This window comes from Schistocerca nitens, chromosome 7 (assembly GCF_023898315.1).
Source record: "Schistocerca nitens isolate TAMUIC-IGC-003100 chromosome 7, iqSchNite1.1, whole genome shotgun sequence".
In the NCBI taxonomy this organism is placed as follows: Eukaryota; Metazoa; Arthropoda; class Insecta; order Orthoptera; family Acrididae; genus Schistocerca; species Schistocerca nitens.
Genome location: NC_064620.1, coordinates 169143756 through 169167312, shown reverse-complemented (window position 1 = coordinate 169167312; position 23557 = coordinate 169143756). Strand labels below are relative to the sequence as shown.

Below are 23557 nucleotides of genomic sequence, written 5' to 3'. Positions count from 1 at the left end.
GAACACATGCACCAGTCAGCTCCTCAGTTGGCATCGAGTGGATGAGATTTTTCAATTACCTTGCATTGCAAGAATTGTAGGGAGGGGACTGAAAGTAACTGGACTTCTTGTATGCTAAAGAGCTGCGACAAAGCAAAGCTTGACCGATTATCAGATAATTGTCCACATGGGCTTTGTGGACGAGTATACTTTTAGTAACCAACCCACCCACGATCATTATGTAAGATTTCTCGAGGGCGTAGGGGAATTCGATTTCATTAAATCGTCGACAGTGTAGCGTGATGGTTTACTTCCCACCATACGTTTTCTATATTCGTCCAAAGGTCGCTTGCATTTGTAGGGACACGTGGCAATGACCTTGTTACCTCTGCCCACATATTCTCTATCTGGTTGATGTTCGGTGATCGTGGAACAAACGGCCACAGCTTTATTCTCTCTTGGCCCTGAAACCAATCTCGGACTGCCCTGCTATGATGGATGGGTCTCTGCTCCTGTAAATAAACTGTTATCTCGTTAGTTCATATATTTGTATTTAAATAACGTATTTGTAATAAGCACATTGGATTATTATTTTCCACAGTGTTTAAGAATTCATTCCCTGTCATAGGTAAGTGATCTGAATTCAACAGTCCGATTAAGAATGTGGTTCACCCAGTCTATCATATGATGAGAGTCGTAGTCGGATATCCAAATTTGAACGTCTGTATTGCAACAATGCTGCGCACATAAATTCCTATGATGGAGTAACAGCTAGCAACTGTCTAAGAAAACGTGAGAAATATGTCGACTAGCAGCAATGTAACGTAATTATAACCCATATTTATCTGATGGAAATATTGAATCGAACAATACACATCTATTTCAGTGGAGGGAAGATACTCCATATCAGATTTGCTGATGACATAATAATAATAAAAATCCCGTATGGCCAATAGGGGAAACCCTCCCCCATGTGGGTGGTACTGAGGAAATCAAATACTTGGGGTGAACCAAATACTAACACAATCCTGAACGGCTACTCAGTCCGTTGAACCCAAAATCCAGACACATCTGAGTGAAAATCACCGCTACTCTGGTCACCATCTGTTGGCTCAATGAGCTTGGCTGAAAATATTTGCTTCCAAAGGCTTCAACACCCTCTGGTGCTGTCCGGTCCTGGTATCACCCAGGCCAAACCAATGAAACACAAGAAAACATGAACTATGCAAGCAAAGGTAACTTTACCCCAGGTGGTACACAACTTGGCCACCGATAGGCGGCAGTTGGATTTTCGCACTCTGGGGAGTCCAGGTTAGCACGGCAGAGAATATTGAAGATCTCTGGTAAATTTCTCTACAAGCAGAAAACATTCATTTAAAAACTAAATATCGATACATTGATGCAAACAAGAAACCTCAATAATCTCACGAAAGAAATCGTCCGCCAAAAAATTCTCGTCCTTGCTCTTCAAGAACCACGATTAATTGACAATTAAAACTTGCATTACGGAAACCATGCCATCTTCAAGAGCAAAATACAACAAAAGGTAGCGAAAGGCGTACAAATCTTCGGCACTGCATTTCTCGAACACAGATCTATCATCAACTCTGTCAAAGAAATTGCATCCATCAACAAAAAAAATGGTTCAAATGGCTCTGAGCACTATGGGACTCAACTGCTGTGGTCATCAGTCCCCTAGAACTTATAACTACTTAAATCTAACTAACCTAAGGACATCACACACAGCCATGCCCGAGGCAGGATTCGAACCTGCGACCGTAGCAGTCGCACGGTTCCGGACTGCGCGCCTAGAACCGCGAGACCACCGCGGCCAGCCATCCATCAACAATCGACTTATGACTATGCTCATTCAGAGCCCCTATAAAAGATATACACTCGAAAATACTATGAGCAAAATTCACCAAGATGACGTGAAAATACTAATGGGAGACTTCAACTCTCTATTTGGGACAGAAAAAACCTGTAGAAAAATCATTGGTACAAATTCAACACACCGAAACGCTGAGACCAACGGCACACGTCTGACTGACATTTGCCAACAATTCAACCACAAAAGAATGTCTTCCCACTTTAGGAAGTAGCCTGTTCCCAAGAAACATGTTTGGCTACCAGATGCTAGCTGCTTTCGTTCGCCTTTCGAGACTCGCTGAAAGCCAGATTTTTAATTCTTTTGTAGCAGAGCTACAAGCAGGCAGATACAAACGCAATAAGGGAATCGTAAGACAACGCTCGAGCAAAATGCGCCTTGCTACTTTCAGTAACCCTTAGTGTCAGAGCGAAAACCTTACGGTACTGCCAAATTCATAATGACGACATATTTTTTGCTGTTGTGAATACATAATTTTATCTGTGAAATGCCACATTTTCATAATAATTGCGAATCATACAGGAAATGAAGTAAATACAGATCTTTTCGAAGTCAAAAGTCGGTAATGTCCTACTAATTCGTGTTAAAATAGGCTCAATCGTCTTACAGATACTTAATGCTTTATTAAGATAGTCTGCCGTCGTGATGTTTCTGTAGTAAGCCGAATTTAATTTGTATTAGTACAGTGAATATTTTAATTGGATTTTCCATTAGTTTATTAAACGCAACAGTAATCATCAAAGAGAAATTAATCAGCAAAAGAATTTTCTTTCACGATATCTAAAACGATCTGACAATGCTAAAGTTGTTTACAAATTCTACGCCAGTAGAAACCTACTGGTTCCCACGATATCATTATACCAGAGAAGTTTTAAGAGTATTTTCGTCTAGAAATGAATTGCGTTGACGGTTGATCGATCAAGAGCGGGAAAGGTAAAACTTTACGAATATATGACGAGAGGGACAAGTGCTTGAGAGAGGACTTCTCTATCAATACAAGTGCCTAAGAGACGTCTTTAATTTCAATCTCCTGGATAGTTTTGTTTCTCAAATCAAGAAGTGCGTTATCATGCAGTAGCACATGTGATGTTGCTCGATTTTCTTACGTGCGACCGAAAGGTGTCTCAGTTGTTGGCAACAAATTCCAGCTGTGTTGCACACAGCCCTTGGGGCAGAATTGGTAGCCCAAAACACACTTTTGGAGCTATCAGATGTAAAATATTATGTTCACACTACTCTTTCCTCGAGTTTATGTCTTTTGGAGGGGCTCAGCCTTTCATTTCTTCTCAGGAAGTTAACGATAAAGGCATCATAACACGTCACCAGTAACAGTACTGCATACGAATGCTCAGTGAGCGACCTGATGACGTTCAATAATAGTCACTCCGTTGATTTTTGTTGTTTCGAATTAGAGCATGCAGTACTCCTACACCAGACTTCTGAACTTTGCCTGTTGAATGCAAATGTCGCATGATGGTAAAATGGTAATCTATCACATATATCAGTAGTCGAGACTTCCTTAATGTGGAAAATCATTCATGCCAGAACGATCTTTGTTGAAACAAGATTATCTTTTTCTGGCGTATTTTTCCCAAAAGCACTCGCTCCACACACAATTCAAATCTTTCTAGCTGCCTCCTCTGCATTCACCCCTCTGTTCTACCAAAAGTAAGCATTGTGTTGCAGATGTTACACCTATTTCCACTTGCGACTCAATTTTACAATGCTTAACTGTAGTTCATGATTTTCAAGTTTGCAAAATCCATTCCTTAACTGCCAGATAATAACTAGAACTTCAAATTCGAAAATGACAGTTGAGACACACGCTGATAGCGTCGCGACGCGTTCACCTGGGCGGCGCTGGATTTCAGGCGGCGGGTGGCGTCTGGCCGGTGGCCGGTAGCCGCTGCAGCGCGAGGAAACTCTCGAGCGTAAGCTGTTATGATCGCGGCGCAGCCACGAGCTGTCCTGCTGAATTGTTTCTGGAATACTTGTTATTGCTGGTGGGTAGAATGTTAAGCGAATTATCTTCGATATTCAGTCAGACTCATAACTTTAGACCCAAAAAAAAAACAGTTGGATGCGAACAGGCGACTATAAGTTTAGAACGCACGACGCTTGCCACTAGACCACGGGCTCACATCGTCCAACAACGTCTCGGAAGTAGATAACACTTCCTCCTGACACTTCCGCATCTTACAGTGTTGCCAGATTGTGCAGATTGCCAGACTTAGAGTTGTCAGGGGCGGTCAGTTTTATTGGCCACCTAAAGTGAATGACTCAGACTTAGTCTCTGTGGCGGCCGGCCGGCGGTCAGTTTTATTGTCTAAGACTGTACATACCTACAACACTAGAGTTAAAATGACCTTTATTACCCATTATTAACGCTGTCAGTGGCTCAGAGAGGAGTTCAATATGCAACCATAAAAATTTTGGATCATTTGCCCAATAATATAAAATATCTGGCAGGCGGCAAAACAAGCTTTAAATCTAATTTAAAGTCATTTCTCCTGGAAAGCTGCTCCTATTCCATCAGTGAATTTCTACTTAAAAACTGGTAGCCAGAAAAAAAGAGAGAACAAAGAGAAAACGTTGTTTTTAAGTGTGGTGGGACAAGTAGAAATGAAATGATAATGTGTTCATTAATGTTAACAGAAATCATGAATACAAATGAAAACTCATTTGACATCATGTCAATAAAAGAATTGTTTAAATTATCTATGCTGCATGTCTTCCCCCATGAACCATGGACCTTGCCGTTGGTGGGGAGGCTTGCGTGCCTCAGCGATACAGATGGCCGTACCGTAGGTGCAACCACAATGGAGGGGTATCTGTTGAGAGGCCAGACAAACACGTGGTTCCTGAAGAGGGGCAGCAGCCTTTTCAGTAGTTGCAGGGGCAACAGTCTGGATGATTGACTGATCTGGCCTTGTAACATTAACCAAAACGGCCTTGCTGTGCTGGTACTGCGAACGGCTGAAAGCAAGGGGAAACTACAGCCGTAATTTTTCCCGAGGACATGCAGCTTTACTGTATGATTAAATGATGATGGCGTCCTCTTGGGTAAAATATTCCGGAGGTAAAATAGTCCCCCATTCGGATCTCCGGGCGGGGACTACTCAAGAGGACGTCGCTATCAGGAGAAAGAAAACTGGCATTCTACGGATCGGAGCGTGGAATGTCAGATCCCTTAATCGGGCAGGTAGGTTAGAAAATTTAAAAAGGGAAATGGATAGGTTAAAGTTAGATATAGTGGGAATTAGTGAAGTTCGGTGGCAGGAGGAACAAGACTTTTGGTCAGGTGATTACAGGGTTATAAATACAAAATCAAATAGGGGTAATGCAGGAGTAGGTTTAATAATGAATAAAAAAATAGGAGTGCGGGTTAGCTACTACAAACAGCATAGTGAACGCATTATTGTGGCCAAGATAGACACAAAGCCCATGCCTACTACAGTAGTACAAGTTTATATGCCAACTAGCTCTGCAGATGATGAAGAAATTGATGAAATGTATGACGAGATAAAAGAAATTATTCAGGTAGTGAAGGGAGACGAAAATTTAATAGTCATGGGTGACTGGAATTCGTCAGTAGGAAAAGGGAGAGAAGGAAACATAGTAGGTGAATATGGATTGGGGGGAAGAAATGAAAGAGGAAGCCGCCTTGTAGAATTTTGCACAGAGCATAACTTAATCATAGCTAACACTTGGTTCAAGAATCATAAAAGAAGGTTGTATACCTGGAAGAATCCTGGAGATACTAATAGGTATCAGATAGATTATATAATGGTAAGACAGAGATTTAGGAACCAGGTTTTAAATTTTAAGACATTTCCAGGGGCAGATGTGGATTCTGACCACAATCTATTGGTTATGAACTGCAGATTGAAACTGAAGAAACTTCAAAAAGGTGGGAATTTAAGGAGATGGGACCTGGATAAACTGAAAGAACCAGAGGTTGTAGAGAGTTTCAGGGAGAGCATAAGGGAACAATTGACAGGAATGGGGGAAAGAAATACAGTAGAAGAAGAATGGGTAGCTCTGAGGGATGAAGTAGTGAAGGCAGCAGAGGATCAAGTAGGTAAAAAGACGAGGGCTAATAGAAATCCTTTGGTAACAGAAGAAATATTGAATTTAATTGATGAAAGGAGAAAATATAAAAATGCATTAAATGAAGCAGGCAAAAGGGAATACAAACGTCTCAAAAATGAGATCGACAGAAAGTGCAAAATGGCTAAGCAGGGATGGCTATAGGACAAATGTAAGGATGTAGAGGCTTGTCTCACTAGGGGTAAGATAGATACTGCCTACAGGAAAATTAAAGAGACCTTTGGAGAGAAGAAAACCACTTGTATGAATATCAAGAGCTCAGATGGCAACCCAGTTCTAAGCAAAGAAGGGAAGGCAGAAAGGTGGAAGGAGTATATAGAGGGTTTATACAAGGGCGATGTACTTGAGGACAGTATTATGGAAAGGGAAGAGGATGTAGATGAAGACAAAATGGGAGATACGATACTGCGTGAAGAGTTTGACAGAGCACTGAAAGACCTGAGTCGAAACAAGACCCCGGGAGTAGACAACATTCCATTAGAACTACTGATGGCCTTGGGAGAGCCAGTCATGACAAAACTCTACCATCTGGTGAGCAAGATGTACGAGACAGGCGAAATACCCTCAGACTTCAAGAAGAATATAATAATTCCAATCCCAAAGAAAGCAGGTGTTGACAGGTGTGAAAATTACCGAACTATCAGTTTAATAAGTCATGGCTGCAAAATACTAACGCGAATTCTTTACAGACGAATGGAAAAACTGGTAGAAGCGGACCTCGGGGAAGATCAGTTTGGATTCCGTAGAAATGTTGGAACACGTGAGGCAATACTAACCTTATGACTTATCTTAGAAGAAAGATTAAGAAAAGGCAAACCTACGTTTCTAGCATTTGTAGACTTAGAGAAAGCTTTTGACAATGTTAACTGGAATACTCTCTTTCAAATTCTGAAGGTGGCAGGGGTAAAATACAGGGAGCAAAAGGCTATTTACAATTTGTACAGAAACCAGGTGGCAGTTATAAGAGTCGAGGGGCAAGAAAGGGAAGCAGTGGTTGGGAAAGGAGTGAGACAGGGTTGTAGCCTCTCCCCGAAGTTATTCAATCTGTATATTGAGCAATCAGTAAAGGAAACAAAAGAAAAATTTGGAGTAGGTATTAAAATTCATGGAGAAGGAGTAAAAACTTTGAGGTTCGCCGATGACATTGTAATTCTGTCAGAGACAGCAAAGGACTTGGAAGAGCAGTTGAACGGAATGGACAGTGTCTTGAAAGGAGGATATAAGATGAACATCAACAAAAGCAAAACGAGGATAATGGAATGTAGTCAAATTAAATCGGGTGATGCTGAGGGGATTAGATTAGGAAATGAGACACTTAAAGTAGTAAAGGAGTTTTGCTATTTAGGGAGTAAAATAACTGATGATGGTCGAAGTAGAGAGGATATAAAATGTAGACTGGCAATGGCAAGGAAATCGTTTCTGAAGAAGAGAAATTTGTTAACATCGAGTATAGATTTAAGTGTCAGGAAGTCGTTTCTGAAAGTATTTGTGTGGAGTGTAGCCATGTATGGAAGTGAAACATGGACAATAACCAGTTTGGACAAGAAGAGAATAGAAGCTTTCGAAATGTGATGCTACAGAAGAATGCTGAAGATAAGGTGGGTAGATCACGTAACTAATGAGGAGGTATTGAATAGGATTGGGGAGAAGAGAAGTTTGTGGCACAACTTGACTAGAAGAAGGGATCGGTTGGTAGGACATGTTTTGAGGCATCAAGGGATCACAAATTTAGCATTGGTGGGCAGCGTGGAGGGTAAAAATCGTAGAGGGAGACCAAGAGATCAATAAACTAAGCAGATTCAGAAGGATGTAGGCTGCAGTAGGTACTGGGAGATGAAGAAGCTTGCACAGGATAGAGTAGCATGGAGAGCTGCATCAAACCAGTCTCAGGACTGAAGACCACAACAACAACAACATGCTGCATGTAACTAACTAACTTTGTATTTCCCCTATCTTTCCACTGAGGTACTGGGACTTCTGATAAGTTGTTTGAGGGGTTTACTGGTTTCCTTATGTACATTTCACTTCAATGTTAATGTTACCCATGCTTTGATCACCAGACACCACTCAAAAACGGAGCAGTATATTCTGAAAGATATTAACACTCTAATGTGGCAGTTCTGTTTCTGTCATCCAGTTCTCTGCTGCTGGGGACAATCTTGTGATTGTTTTCAAATTCTGCCTGAAGGAATAAGCTTGTTTTCTCAAGTAAACATTTGTTTGCAATCTTTGTTGTAAATAGAAAATGAAGTGCACTTTTACACATGCACGTGCACATATGAATGTCTGTATGGATCCAAACTACTAAAAGCTATGTAGAGGAATCGTCTGAAATATCAGTCCAGTCACTAATGCAACTTACAAGATGAATGTGGGACGTATCTTGGTGATGTATAGGACCCAAATACAATAAAATTCGTCTTGAAACCATGATCTGCTGGTTTTTTCCCCTCTAATAGGAAATGCATGTCTTCCTAAATGTTCACACAAATGGGTGGTGCTGAAACTGTGCTAACACTTTCATGTTCTGGTTGGTGGCATTTCCAACATCTGTGTCCCTTTGCAGATTTGGCTGTGTTGCCATAGTTCTTTCAATAATGCACGAAGACAGGACTATGATTATTAAATCTTTGCAAGAGAGAACAATGTTTTTGGAATTCATTATGTTATTCAGTTTTAGTATGGAATTCACTGCTTTCTGTTTCCATGATTTAACAAATTCCTTTATTTAACTTTGTGGCAACATGGGCCTTCCTACTGTCCTAGTCCTCAATTAACCTACAGGATTGAATCTGTCTATGCCATATGTCTGTGAATCATGCAAACTTTGTTCTGGGTGTATTTCAAATGTTAGTGTATTGTATTTTCTGAAACAGATTTTTAAACTATTGGGTCTTTTTTTTACTGTGGAAGGCAAAAGACACTCCTGTAGTGAATGCATTCATGATAAATTAGTATATGCTTCTTAGTATGAGAATGGCATTCAATTAGATCAGTTACCAAAAGCAACTTGTCCTATCCTGGACAATATGGAATGCCCATATGAATTTTGGTAATCTTTTTGATATTATGAGGGTAAATCCAATATAAATGAGTTTTTTTATTTGATTTTACAAGATAACCAAGTATACAACACACTTCAACACAATCTCATGATCATTTAAAACTGTAGTTAGCCCAGCATATTATCATCATCATGTTGCCATCATTATAAAAAGAGTGGGACCAGGTCACCAGCAAATTGTGCATGAAGTCTCCTATGGTTGTATCATTTTCACATCTATTCCTTCCTAATGTGTATGAGCAATCCAATGTGATGAAAATCGCAGGATAATAGTTTGGGGCTCTAAGGAGGGCGAGTCAGTGGTGCCTGCCTCATTTTGTCCAATTTCTGTTACACACACTTAACAACTGTCAACCAAGTCTTGGCTTTCCTGGGGGGTGCCTAATCTTCCCTTTGTCACTCTTTACTATCTTGTTTTGGCTCAGGTGTGTAATGGCACACTCAAGCTTCACCACAGGTCACTATGTGATGAAAAAATGCATCCTCTTCAGCTGAAAATTATGCTGAGAGTCATTCACTAACCTGCAGGCATTTCAATTTCTGCTCTTCAGTCAAATGTTAAGGCATCCACTAGTAACAAACTTCACATGGCCTAATTCTTCTGTAATGATGACCGATAGCTCCCATAACTTAATCCGACCTAGAAGTAATTCTGGATAGTGTCAAACACTGCTCACCTTCCAAGTGATCACAAATTATGATTATGATTCTGTCCATAATGCCTATACACAGGCAACAATCACGGCTTCCATTTTCAACATTTATGGCCTTCCTCAAACTCCTTACGCCAATAACACCAAGACATTCATTATGTGATTTGTCAATCTACTATGCTCCAAATCTGCCTGCCTAACACTTTCATGAGCACAGAGCACTGGTTGTTGAGCCATTGTGAACAGTGGTAATGTCTGGGCCTGCAGTGGCTAACTGCACGTCATCCCCACTCCCGACATCAGCATACTGTGTAAAAGTCACTGCCCTCCATCTTCACACACACAAACCATACAGTCTTGTCTATACACTGAAGTGTAAAAGAAACTGGTACAGGCAAGCATAATCAAATACAGAGTTTCCAGAATGAGATTTTCACTCTGCAGCGGAGTGTGCGCTGATATGAAACTTCCTGGCAGATTAAAACTGTGTGCCCGACCGAGACTCGAACTCGGGACCTTTGCCTTTCGCGGGCAGAATTCTGGAAACATCCCCCAGGCTGTGGCTAAGCCATGTCTCCGCAGTAGCCTTTCTTTCAGGAGTGCTAGTTCTGCAAGGTTCGCAGAAGAGCTTATGTAAAGATTGGAAGGCAGGAGACGAGATACTGGCAGAAGTAAAGCTGTGAGTACCGGGCGTGAGTCGTGCTTCGGTAGCTAAGATGGTAGAGTACTTGGCCGCGAAATGCAAAGGTCCCGAGTTCGAGTCTCGGTCGGGCACACAGTTTTAATCTGCCAGGAAGTTTCAAATACAGAGTTATGTAAAGAGGCAGAATACGGCACCACAGTAGGCAACACCTATATAAGACAACAAGTGTCCAGCACAGTTACTGTTGCTACAAAGGCAGGTTATCATGATTTAAATGAGTCTGAACATGGTGTTATAGTCGGCGCATGAGCGATGGTACACAGCATCTTCGAGGTAGCAATGAAGTGGGGATTTTCCCGTACGACCATTTCAGAGTATTCCGTGAATATAAGGAATCCAGTACAACAACAAATCTCCAATATCGCTGCCATCGGGAAAAGATCCTACAAGAACAGGACCAATCTCGTGAATCCATGGACCCTGCATGTCAGCAGGGGATTGTTCAAGCTGGTGGAGGCTCTGCAATGGTGTGGGGCAGGTGCAGCTGGAGTGATATGGGACCAAGGTACATCTAGATATGACTGACCGGTGACACGAAAGTAAGCATCCTGTCTAATCGCATGCATCCATTCATGTCCATTGTGCATTCTGAAAGACTTGGGCAATTCCTGCAGGACAATGCAACACTCAAGATGTCCATAATTGCTACAGAGTCACTCCAGGAACACTCTTCTGGGTTTAAATAATTCCACTGGCCACCAAACTCCCCAGACATGAACATTATTGAGCATATCTGGGATGCCTTGCAACGTGCTGTTCAGAAGAGATCTCCATCCCTTTGTACCCTTAGGGATTTATGGAGAGCCCTGCAAGATTCAGTGTCAGTTCCCTCCAGCACTACTTCAGAGTTAGTCAAGTCCATGCCACTTTGTGTTGTGGCACTTCTGTATACCTTTGCTATATTTACAACTAGCGAATCTGGCAATGCTTCACAATTGCTACACATGTATTGGAATTGGATATATGTTCTAATCTCCTCTTCCCCCCTTCCTCTGTCCTCCTCCCTATCTCTCTCTGAAATTATATTCACAGGTTAAGGTATGTAAGAGTGGCCACCCAGTGAGACCAACAGTGAGCAACAGGTCTTCTCTGAATCTGAAAGTTAAAGGTTGAGTACATAAGAAAATCAAGCAGCATGACCCTATAAAGGCAGAAAGAGATGTCATTTTTTACAACAAAAAATTCTGTCAGTCACAAGTAGTAGTAGTAAAATAACAACCCAAAGGATGGTTTGAACAGAACAGTGTTTACTAGGCATGAACCACTGAAAGTGGTGTGCCCATGCCTTCTTCAACCCTTGAACTGACTTCTGTCAGTCAATTATAGGGGGACCTACAGTTCAATGTGGACACTTTACCTTGGCGAAACTCTGCATTTTTCATATTAATAAATCATTGGCAAAGGAAAACGAAAAAGAAACTCTAAAAAAATCCAATGACCGATCAGCACTCAAACCTAGAATCACTGGGCTGGTAGTCTGACATTTACCCATTGAATCACATTGCATTACCTACAAGTGGTAATAACAACAAATAAATAGAAGTATGCAGCCAGGGCAGTCACAAAAGGAATGACCATTAGATCATTAATCAGCAGAATGGCGTCTTTTACAAGGTATGATCAACACTGGAAAATACAAAGACAAGCTGCACATTTTGTCACAGATTTACTAAGAGCATTATTGACATGTTCATCACACTCCAAAGGTACACACTACAAGAGATGTCTGACACGTCACACAGAGATTTACTGTTAATATCTTGAGTGTGTGCATTCCACAAAGAACTAGGCATTGTTTTACTTCCTCCCATATACATCTCACAAAATTGCCAGAAACTGGAGTTCATACAGACATTTATCAAAAATCATTATTCCCACACACCATTCTTGAATGAAACAACAAAGATAAGAAATTATAGTGGTACATGAAATACTCTTTGATACACCCCATAAGGAGGATCATTTTCATCACTTGGTGTCAAGTCAGTTGTACATATTTCACACAAATTCAACACAGAAAAATAATCAAAATTTTTTGCTCTAAGAAGTTAAATGGAGTTTTACAGAAATGCTTACCTAAGTAGTGGAGCTAACTGTAGAAGCAGCATTATTATCCTCACCACCCATTTCCACAGTGGTGGTTTAGGCAATGATGGTTCATCCACATCATTTATGTACCTGAAAGGAATTAACAGATGTCTCAAGTTTGCAATACTTTTGAGACTGAGCCTAGAATAGGGTGTAAGCATGGACAAGAAAAAAAAAATCCTAGATTTTCCCAGTTTTCCTGGTTAAAAATACATTTTTCCTGGGTGAAAATATACTATACCCTTGGTGAAAGTACCTTTTTTCCGTGTTAAGTGACAATATACTTTCCCTCAGAACTGTAAACTTATAAATCCTTTGAATGGTGAAGGTTTTATACACTGGCACCGAACTTCTTAGCACTTTAGGAAACAAAACGCAGCAAAAAGCTACGTATTTGAAAAGATTTTTGATGCACAACAACATTTTCGCTGTATATTTTTGCATTACAAAATTATAAATAGGAATTCCACGAAATACAGCAGCAGCAATTCCACCAAATACAGCACAGTAGCCTCTGCAGCACTGAAATTGAGGTTCAATGCACTTTTGTCAACCAATCATGGCTCATGTCACGTGCTCTTGCTAGCCAATGACAGCAGATATTCAGAGCATAGGACACATGATGTAGTCAGCCAATAGCAATACCATTTTAAAGCAGCGCCAACACACAAATACAAAAAGTTATTGGTTTAAATTAATACGCATACAGCACAGCCACAAAGAAAGCTAAGCTTTCATGTATAATATTGGTCGTCAAAATTTTTTTGCTGCCCCCCCCCCCTCCCTGAAGATGTGATTAGGCACGGTCCTATGAACACCCCCCACCCCGCTCTGCCTCCCCGAAGATGTGATTAGGCACGGTCCTATGAACACAACTGAAATTGATTGCAGCCGCTGAATGTTTCTGACAAGCACAATTGTAAATTTCACTTCTGTGCACCCAACATTTGGTGGGGTACCTGGCTGGCTGGCTGGTTTAAAACAGGGGGGAAGGGACCAAACTGCTAGGCCATCGGTGCATTGTTCCGAATAAAACAATGCCACAAGGGTGAGACTAAAACAAACAAGACTGACAACACAAAACGGAGAGAAAGGAAAAACCACAAGAACGACGGAAAGGCAACAAACACTTAAATGGACAAAAGGGGAGAAGAAAACCACAGAAATGCACGAAACAGGTAGAAGAGATTAAAATGACAAAACAGATTACCATGGCTGGCTGACCATGAGAATAAAAAGGAGAAGCCAGCCACTCTGCAACACATTAAAACCTCCACCCTAAAAGCACTTGGGTGGAGGACACAGAGGGACAAAGGACATGCGCTAAAACTTAGATCAAATGATAAAACCCACCCCCACGAATAACAGCAAAACTAAATCAGCCAATGAGGTGTTGTCCGATAAAATTAGTGGCAATAAGTCCAGTAACTGAAGATTTTGTTGCAGGGCAGTCAAAGTGGGACAGTGCACCAGAATATGGAACACTGTCAACCAGGCACCACATTGACATTGAGGTGGGTCTTCATGGTGCAGGAGGTAGCTGTGGGTTGCCCAAGCATGGCCAATGCAGAGGCGGCAGAGAACCACACAATCTCTGCACGAGGCCTGCATGGAGGACTGCCACATATTCATAGTTTCCTTAATGGCATGCAGTTTGTTGTGCATACCGAGACTATCCCATTCCGTCGCCCAAAGCCGAAAAAACTGACGGCGTAAAAACGAACGCAGGTCAGTCATTAGAAAACCGATCTCCATAAGCAGTTTCCGTGTAGCCTGTCTGGCCAGCCTGTCACCAAGTTCATTGCCTGGGATTCCGATGTGTCCTGGGGTCCATGTCCACACAAACACCACTGAACAATCGGACTGTTCCAGGGCATAGATCTGACTACTGGATGGTTGCTACCAAAGGGTGACAAGGGTAGCACTGGTCAATAGCTTGTAGGCTGTACACAGAAGAAACACACAGAAAGAACGACTCCCGAGGTCATGAAAGGATGTGGTCAAGAGCACGAGATATAGCCACCAGCTCTGCAGTGAAAACATTGCAGCCATCAGGCAAGGAATGCTGTTCAATATGTCCTCAAAGGACATACGCGAAGCCGACGTGTCCGTCAGCCATCGAGCTGTCAGTGTAAACCACTTCATGGCCTCAGTACATGTCAAGAATCAAGAGGAAGCAACAGCACAGAGCCGCAGGGAAGCTGTGGCCTATTTGTACACCATGGAGATGTACGCGAATGGACCTCGAGTACAGGTCGTAAAGGCAAGCACTCCAGTTCAGATAGAAGGGATCAGAAGCAAACTGCAATTGTAAACCCTGACCTGGACCGCCGATGCGGGAGATGAACCACCGTGGGAGGGAAAAGGAGATGGTAATTCAGATGTGCAGGAGAACTGTGAACATGTGCAGTGTAACTGGTGAGCAGTTGTGGATGTCTGACCTGTAATGCATGGGCTCCAGCCTCCATCAGGATGCTGGTTACTGGACTCATCCTAAAAGCTCCCGTCACTAGTCGAATGCCAAAGTGGTGCACTGGGTTGAGTAAACGCAATGCTGAGGGCGCTGCTGAACCATAAACCAGTCTCCCATAGTCAAGGTGGGATTGAACAAGGGTCGTAGAGCAATCTACACCCCAGTTGGTATTACTCAGGCAGCAGAGGGCACTGAGGTGCTGCCGGAACTTCCGCTTAAGTTGATGAAGGTGAGGAAGCCAAGTCAATCGGGAATCTAAAACTAGTGCTAAAAATCAATATGTCTCCACTACAGTGAGGGGAACATCAGTAAGGTAAAGTTCTGGTTCCGGATGAACGGTAAGACACTGACAGAAGTGCATAACATACGACTTTGCAGCCGAAAACTGGAAGCTGTGGGCTACAGGCCATGACTGCGCCTTGTGGACGGCTCCCTCTAGGCGCTGCTCAGCAAAACCAGTACTGGTCGAGCAGTACGAAATGCCGAAGTCATCTGCATAAAGAGAGGGTGATGCGGACGGCCCTACAGCTGGTGCTACACCGTTAATGGCAACTAAAAATAGAGGTACACTCAATACAGAGCCCTGTGGGACCCCATTCTCCTGGACATGGGGGGAACTATGGGAGGCACCAACCTTAACACAGAAAGTACAAAGTGACAGGAAATTCTGGATAGAAATAAGCAGCGGACTTCAGAAACTCCACTTGTATAAAGTGGCAAGGATATGAGGTCGCCAGGTACTGGCACGGAGCCAGTAGGCCAGGTGACTCCAGGACCCGACCTGACCCAACCCACCAGCCGACACACCATACACTCCAGCAGCTTACAACGAATGTTGGTGAGGCTGATGGGCCAATAGCTGTCCACATCAAGTGGGTTTTTGCTGGGTTTGAGCACTGATATGACGGTGCTCTCCCACCAGTACGATGGAAAGACACCATCGCACCAGATCCGGTTAAGGTCACGAGGAGATGTCACTTGTAGTCAGACGAGAGAGGTTTAATCATCTGACTGTGGATCCGATCTGGTCCAGGAGCTGTGTCGGGGTAATGTGCAAGGGTACTGAGGAGCTCCCACTCTGTAAACGGGGTGTTATAGGGTTCACTGTGGTGTGTAGTGAACGAGAGGACATTCCCTTCCTTCCTCCGTTCGAGAGTGTGGAAGGCTGGGGGGTAATTCTCCGACGCAGAGGCGCGAGCATAGTGCTCAGCAATCACGTTGGCGTTGGTAGATAACACACCATTTATGTTAACATCAGGAACACCTGTTGGGATCTGGTACTCAAAAACTCATTTGATCTTTGCCCAGACTTGGGAATGTGACGTATGGCAACCAATGGTTAAGACCTATCTTTCCCAACATTCCTGTTTCCGTCATTTGATAAGTTGGCGAACATGGGCACGGAGCAGTTTAAAGGCTATGAGGTGTTCCAGGGCAGGGTGCCACTTATGCCGCTGTAGAGCTCACTAACACTCCTTAATTGCCTCAGCGACTTCCAGCAACCATCAAGAGACTGTCTTTTGCCGGGGGCACCCCAAAGAATGAGGAATCACATTTTCCAGCGCAGAAATGATCATTGTAGTTACCTGCTGTAACAGAACCTCTTTATTTATTTTATTGTTCCCGCTCGTTCGGGATCTGAATAGCAGCCCAAAATTAGATAATTGATTAATGTGACCGTGTACCTAATGGGCTGGCAATCGGATTGGACTGCTCAGGGGATGTTACATTCCGTATTGTCCTTCGCAAATATGGTAATACGTACTGTTTGGTGGTAAGAAGGACACAACACAGTTTCACAAACAAGATCTATATTCTTAGCAAAAGCACAAAATAAGGAGACAGCCACTGCCTTCGTCAATACACTGTTAATGACGGCTAATCTCAGCACAGGTTTCTTTAGTTATTCTTAATCGTCACACGCAACATCCAATCACTGTAATCCAAGTAATGCCGGGGCGGTAGACGTGGAAGTTCAATAACGGCACTTAATATCACTGAAATCGCTCTGTAATTAAACTTTCTCACTTTCCCGTATACTACTAACACGAAGGGGTTAAACCACGGCGATGGCCACTCCCTTTTGCCGGTAATTGCCTTAATTCAACTGCTGGCTTCTGCACAGCTCTGCCCGCCTCGCAGGAACCTACCACACCCTTACTTCAGCACATCTCAACTCTAACTGCTCTCCGCCCAGTTCTTCCCGCCTTGCGGGAATCTACCCAAGCAGCACTCGGCACTCTGGTGAACCCCCTTTCGCTCTCGCGACCTGCACACACACTACTCGATAGTTGCCCTGTCGACCTGTGTGAGTGTAAACTTAGTAGTAAGGGCCTGCGGACCCCTTACATCCCCGCCCTCAAAAACTTCTTTTGAACCGCAGGTGAAAAAGAATCGGCAAGGGATTTAAAACATGGCTACATTTGAACAGTACATTCAATACAAATAATTACTGAATTTACAATTTGTCAAGATGGTCCTGGACTCCGGTAGTGGGCTGCCTCCATAACAATTTCTACAAAAGGTTATTACATCACATAAATGGCATTGTCCAAATTTACAATTTTTCATCTCATCCAGCAATAGTCCTCTCTAGTCCAATATCAAATGACAACACACAACATATACACTCAAAATTCATTACCTAAATACAGGACATATGAATTATTACTACAACATAGTTATTACAAGTTTTATATTCATCCTTAGATAATTTTTGACATGAAATATGCAACTCTAACTGTAATACCTTACAAAACACAATGTAAATAAACCCTTCCCTCTTTCAAAAGTCCATTTTACAGCTAAATATTCTAACCATGTCTTAGCAGGTTTTCGGGTCCTTATAGCCCTCACTCTTGGCCGGACCTCACCTGGATTGTCATTCGGTTTTTCGGTTCCTCCGCCTCTTCCTCGGAAATCAGACGAGTGATTAATATGAATCCTTGGGTCATTGCTTCCCTCTTTGTTTCGATCATTAGCTTGATTGTGTTTCTGTGATCTAATAGACTCCAATTGGTCCAGTATCTTCATTAAGGCCTCTCTACCTTTAATTAGGCTCCTGGATACGGTTCCTTGCCTTTTCTGATTCAATCTTCTTTTTATCGCAGATACCATGATGTTATCACTCAGGGGTTGTTCCAAGGTCTCGTTCAATTCCCACAAATGTTTGGCAAATTCTTTCGACGTTCCTTTCCAAATACAAAGTGGCTTGCAGTGTAGTGGGTCCTCAAGTGCTGTACACTGAAGACCTTTGGGCCAGCATTTCTTCAAGAATCCTCCTTCAAACTGATCATTATTAGTAGCCCCTTTCTTCCTCTTGATTCCACAAGTGAAGGCCTCACCTTCGATTGCACCCCACTGGTCATCTTCTTCTCGCTGCACGGCTATAGCATTTCTCGGATTGATTGCCAATTGGTTTTGTTTATCTCCTATCCCCTCAACCACATCGTTGCATTGTTTCTGCATCTGCGTCACCTCGGTGATCTTTCCTTCCAATTCGGTTCTAGTTTCTTCAACATCGTCTTCTATCTTCTGTTAACTTTTCTTCCACCTTCTCCACGTCTCCCTGGACCTGGTCTATATTTGTCTGTAGCTTATTTTCTCTTCCGTCGACGTTCATCTTCAATCGTTCTGGTAACTCCTGCATTTCCTTCTTCAGATTACCTTCCATCTTTGTGTACGATGTTTTGATCTCATGTAAATCTTCCTTTAGTGATTCTCTCGTTTCTTGTGAACTCTTCTCTATTGATTCTCTGAGTTCTTGTGAACTCTTCTTTAATGATTCTCGTAAATCTTCCTTTAATGATTCTCCGAATTTTCGTACTATTTCTTCCCTTTCTTGTAAACCCTTCTCTATCGATTCGTTAAGTTCCTTTATCATGTCTATCAACATCGACCACTTATCTTCATCCTCTAAAATTGACTTAGGTCTCATCGCTTGTCCCGGTGTCTCGGGATAATTAGTTGAATGTGCTAGTGGGCTATCTAATGACACTCCATAATCACTGAATCCTGAATCATCTCTATCTTCCTGTCCTATCCCTTTCCTTTCAACTACTGCCTCACAGACCTGCTTATCTTCAGAAGACATTTTTGGTTTATATTTACTGACCAGGCAAGTAATACAAAATAACCTCCAATAACCCAAAACACTCCTAATTACCATGAAACTAATCAAACAGTACCTGCAATCCTTTCATTTAGTTCCCAAAATGATACAACATGCATGGGTACTGAACATAACAGCCCTCAAAAACCTAAATTTCCAGTAACAATTTCCACATACACAGTTTATGTAAAAATGTTTCAAACAAGATAATCATAACACTCACAAAATCTATAATTGCAAATTCATCAAAACATTACCATTTATACAGTGCAGTGTGCATACGTAAGCATGCTATAGTCCAGAGTATGTTTCACAACTTTTTTGAAATTATTGCAATTGAGCACTTTTCCTAATGTAAATACCAGTTAAAAACTGTTTATTTATCGCGAATACTGCACACTGCAATTTACTGTTATGTTAACCCGTCGTCTTCACTCACCAACCGACGTTACCGCGAGTCGCGATGTTTTGACGTTTGAGATGGGCGTGGCTGTGCCGCCGCTGGAGCTCGCGTGAAGTTGAAGATCAGCTGCAAGGCGACGTAGTTCCCCGTCGGCCGCTCCGTGGCGCTGCAGGCGGGCGTAGTTCGTAGTTCGGCCGCTAGATGCCGGAACTGCGCTCGTTGTCTCGAAGTTGCGTCGCTCCGTGGCGCTGTAGGCGGGCGTAGTCTGTAGTTCGGCCGCTAGATGTCGGGATTGCGCTCGGTATCTTGAAGTCGCGTCGCTCGCCGTGATGTCGTGTGAAATCACCTCGCGGATCGAAGCTCTTTGGTGCAACTGCTACGTGGCTCTGCGTGACGTCACTCACTAATTGCGTCGCCACAATACATTATCGTCAGCATACCAGTTTACGGGTCCACACTAAACCGTCCGATTTTCACCGTTCAAAAAATAATTTCCGTCAACATGTTATCACTAAACACCTTTCTAACAGCTTTTGTGACGAAATCTTAGCTCGTTTTGCTATTTTACTGTTCACACGTGTCTTTCTTTAGTGTCCACTTTTCACAGTTTTTCGCGCGGATTTTCGCATTTGCACTTTACAACACAGTTTATTGACGCTATTTGGCTATTTATTATGGCAAGAAAAACAGTTTCGTCACAATCGTGCGATATTACTACTTCGTATTGTTCAAAAAATGCACTGTTCCTTATCGCGATTTTAACGTTCATGCACTGTCCCGATTCCACATTGGAAAATTAGTTTTCTGGCGTTAAGCAAGGTAAATTACCTACTGTTCATTATGACTCGTCCGAAAATTGCACTTGTCCTTTCACGGTAAGCCAAGGATGTAACAGAACCTCTTTATTTATTTTATTGTTCCCGCTCGTTCGGGATCTGAATAGCAGCCCAAAATTAGATAATTGATTAATGTGACCGTGTACCTAATGGGCTGGCAATCGGATTGGACTGCTCAGGGGATGTTACATTCCGTATTGTCCTTCGCAAATATGGTAATACGTACTGTTTGGTGGTAAGAAGGACACAACACAGTTTCACAAACAAGATCTATATTCTTAGCAAAAGCACAAAATAAGGAGACAGCCACTGCCTTCGTCAATACACTGTTAATGACGGCTAATCTCAGCACAGGTTTCTTTAGTTATTCTTAATCGTCACACGCAACATCCAATCACTGTAATCCAAGTAATGCCGGGGCGGTAGACGTGGAAGTTCAATAACGGCACTTAATATCACTGAAATCGCTCTGTAATTAAACTTTCTCACTTTCCCGTATACTACTAACACGAAGGGGTTAAACCACGGCGATGGCCACTCCCTTTTGCCGGTAATTGCCTTAATTCAACTGCTGGCTTCTGCACAGCTCTGCCCGCCTCGCGGGAACCTACCACACCCTTACTTCAGCACATCTCAACTCTAACTGCTCTCCGCCCAGTTCTTCCCGCCTCGCGGGAATCTACCCAAGCAGCACTCGGCACTCCGGTGAACCCCCTTTCGCTCTCGCGACCTGCACACACACACTACTCGATAGTTGCCCTGTCGACCTGTGTGAGTGTAAACTTAGTAGTAAGGGCCTGCGGACCCCTTACACTGCTCAACCACCACATCAATGCTACCATATGGGGGAGATTCGGCAGTGACAGCAGAGGTGAAGGCTTTCCGGTCTGCCTTGTTTAAAGCACACCTTGGCAGGTGTCTGTGGGCCTGACACTGAGGGAGTGACAGGATTTGAGGAAGTGGTCACTACCCTACAGGTAATCATGTGCTCTTCAGTGGATATATGGGAGAAGGCCAGGACTGCAAACCAAAAGATCAACGGCCAAATATGTGCCATGTGCCACACTGAAATGTGTGGGGCACCTGTATTTAAGAGGCAGAGATCGAGTTGCGACAGTACATTTTCGACATCTCTGCCTCGGCCAGTAAGCAGTGCCACCCCATAAGGGGTTACAAGCGTTAAAATCTCCCAAAAGTAGGAAAGATTTAGGGAGTTGATCAATCAGTGCAGCCAATGTGTTCAGGGGTACTGCACTATCTGGAGAAAGATATACACTGCAGACAGTTATTTCCTGTGTCGTCCCTATCCTGACATCCACAGCTTCAAGAGGGGCTTGAAGGGGCACAGGTTCGCTGCCTACTGCAGGACATAGACATAAACAAACTCCACCTGACACACTATTATAGTCACTATGGTTCTTGTAATATCCCCTATAGCCGTGGAGGGCAGGGGTCCACATTTCCAGGAACCAGGTTTCCTGAAGGGCAAGGCAGAAAGCAGGTGTAAAGTTTAAGAGTAGCTGAAGCTCAGACAAGGACGGAAAAAACCGCCAAATTCCACTGGAGGATGACTTTATCGTGAGGCTGGGAAGACATGAAAGGTGCAAGGAGGTAGGTTACGCCTCAGGGTCACCTGCTGCCACCAATTGAGTATTTGTAGCCTTTTCTATGGTGGATGAGGCATCAATGAGGTCCAGGTCCACAGGTGACGCTAAAATCTCCACCGCATCCTCAGATGCGGAACTGATAGGAAGTTGTGGTGTTGGGGCCACCAGAGGGTCCTGTTTCTTAGCAGGCTACTTCTTAGTGCATCCTCTCTCGCCTCTCTTTTGCAGCTTGCTGGGAAGATTTCTCCAAAGTAGCTTCAGGCACGGAGGAAGACCACGAAGCTCTTCATGCAGCAGTTTTTGGCTCCTTGAGCCACTGGCAAGTGTCCACCGTGGCATTAGCGGAGACCTTGGGAAAGAGGGCCCCAAGGGACCCCTTCCACATGAGAGGAGCCAGAGGAGGCTGTTGCTTCTCCAGCAGGGGGGAGAGGACTGATGTCCTCTGCTTTTGTGATGGCCTTGCTCCTGAAGTAGGTGGTTTGGGAGTAACGGAGGAAGATTTGCCCCCTACACCAAGGGGGTGGATGTCTGCTGTTCGTGGCACAGAGTGAGGAACCACTGGCACTTGGGATGGCGATGGTGACGTAGCTGCAGCATATGTCGACGTCAACCGAATGGGGTGTAATCTTTCAAATTTACGTTTAGCCTCTGTGTAAGTCAATCGGTCCAGGGTCTTGTACTCCATGATTTTCTGCTCCTTTTGGAGTACTGGGCAGTCTGGCGAGCAGGAGGGAGTGGTTTTCTCCACAGCTGATGCAAGTATGAGGAGGCACACACGGAGTATCTGGATGCAGTGGTCCGCAGTCTCGACATGTGATGCCAGGAGTGCAGCGGGAAGACATGTGCCCGAACTTCCAGCACTAAAAGTACCGCATAGGGGGAGGGATGTACGGTTTAATGTCACAGCGATAAACCATCACCTTGACCTTTTCAGGCAATGAATCACCCTCAAAGACCAAGATGAAGGCACCTATAGCAAACCTTGTTGTCTTTGGGTCCCCTGCAAATGTACCAGATGAAATGAACATCCCTCCGTTCTAAACTGGTGTGGAGCTCATCATCAGACTGCAAAAGGAGATCGCGATGGAAAATGATCCCCTGGACCATTTTGAGGCTTTTATGGGGAGTGACGGAAACAGGAATATCACTCAGCTTGTCACAGGCAAGTAATGTCCGGGATTGGGCTGGGGATGCTGTCTGAATCAAGACTGCGCCGTTTCACATCTTGGACAGCGCTGTCACTTCTCCAAACTTATTCTCAAGTGTTCAACAAAAAATTGAGGCTTCGTAGGTAGAAAGAAATCCCCATCAGTTCTGCTACAGACTAAAAACTGAGGCGAATATGGCTCTCTCCGTTCCTCCCATGGTGTAGCAAGAGAGGGAAATGATTTAGGGTCATACCTGTCGGCATTGTATTCGATCTTGCCCTTCTTAGAGACTGCTGGTGCCGTAAGGTCCACAGCAAGATATGACTTAGTCCGTTTCATTGCGGGTCATCCGCCCTGATGCCACCCACTCCGATCAGGAGCTCTCTCCATGGGCGCCACCCAGCCACAGCAAAGGCCAACTGGTATGATGGCCGTTGCTGGGAGTCCTGATGCCCCAGGAAGATAGGCATCTAATCCTTGGCATATGTGGGGAG

General features: G+C 43.5%; 1 protein-coding gene across 1 annotated transcript in view; it reads right to left on the bottom strand.

Annotated features, from left to right (window-relative positions):
- Window positions 1–23557, bottom strand: part of LOC126194698 (XK-related protein 7-like) — a 95441-nt gene that overhangs the window by 58490 nt on the left and 13394 nt on the right. The window contains exon 2 of the mRNA XM_049932923.1: window positions 12474–12575. Within this exon, the coding sequence (XP_049788880.1) occupies window positions 12474–12575 (102 nt within the window). The remainder of the gene's footprint in view (window positions 1–12473; window positions 12576–23557) is intronic.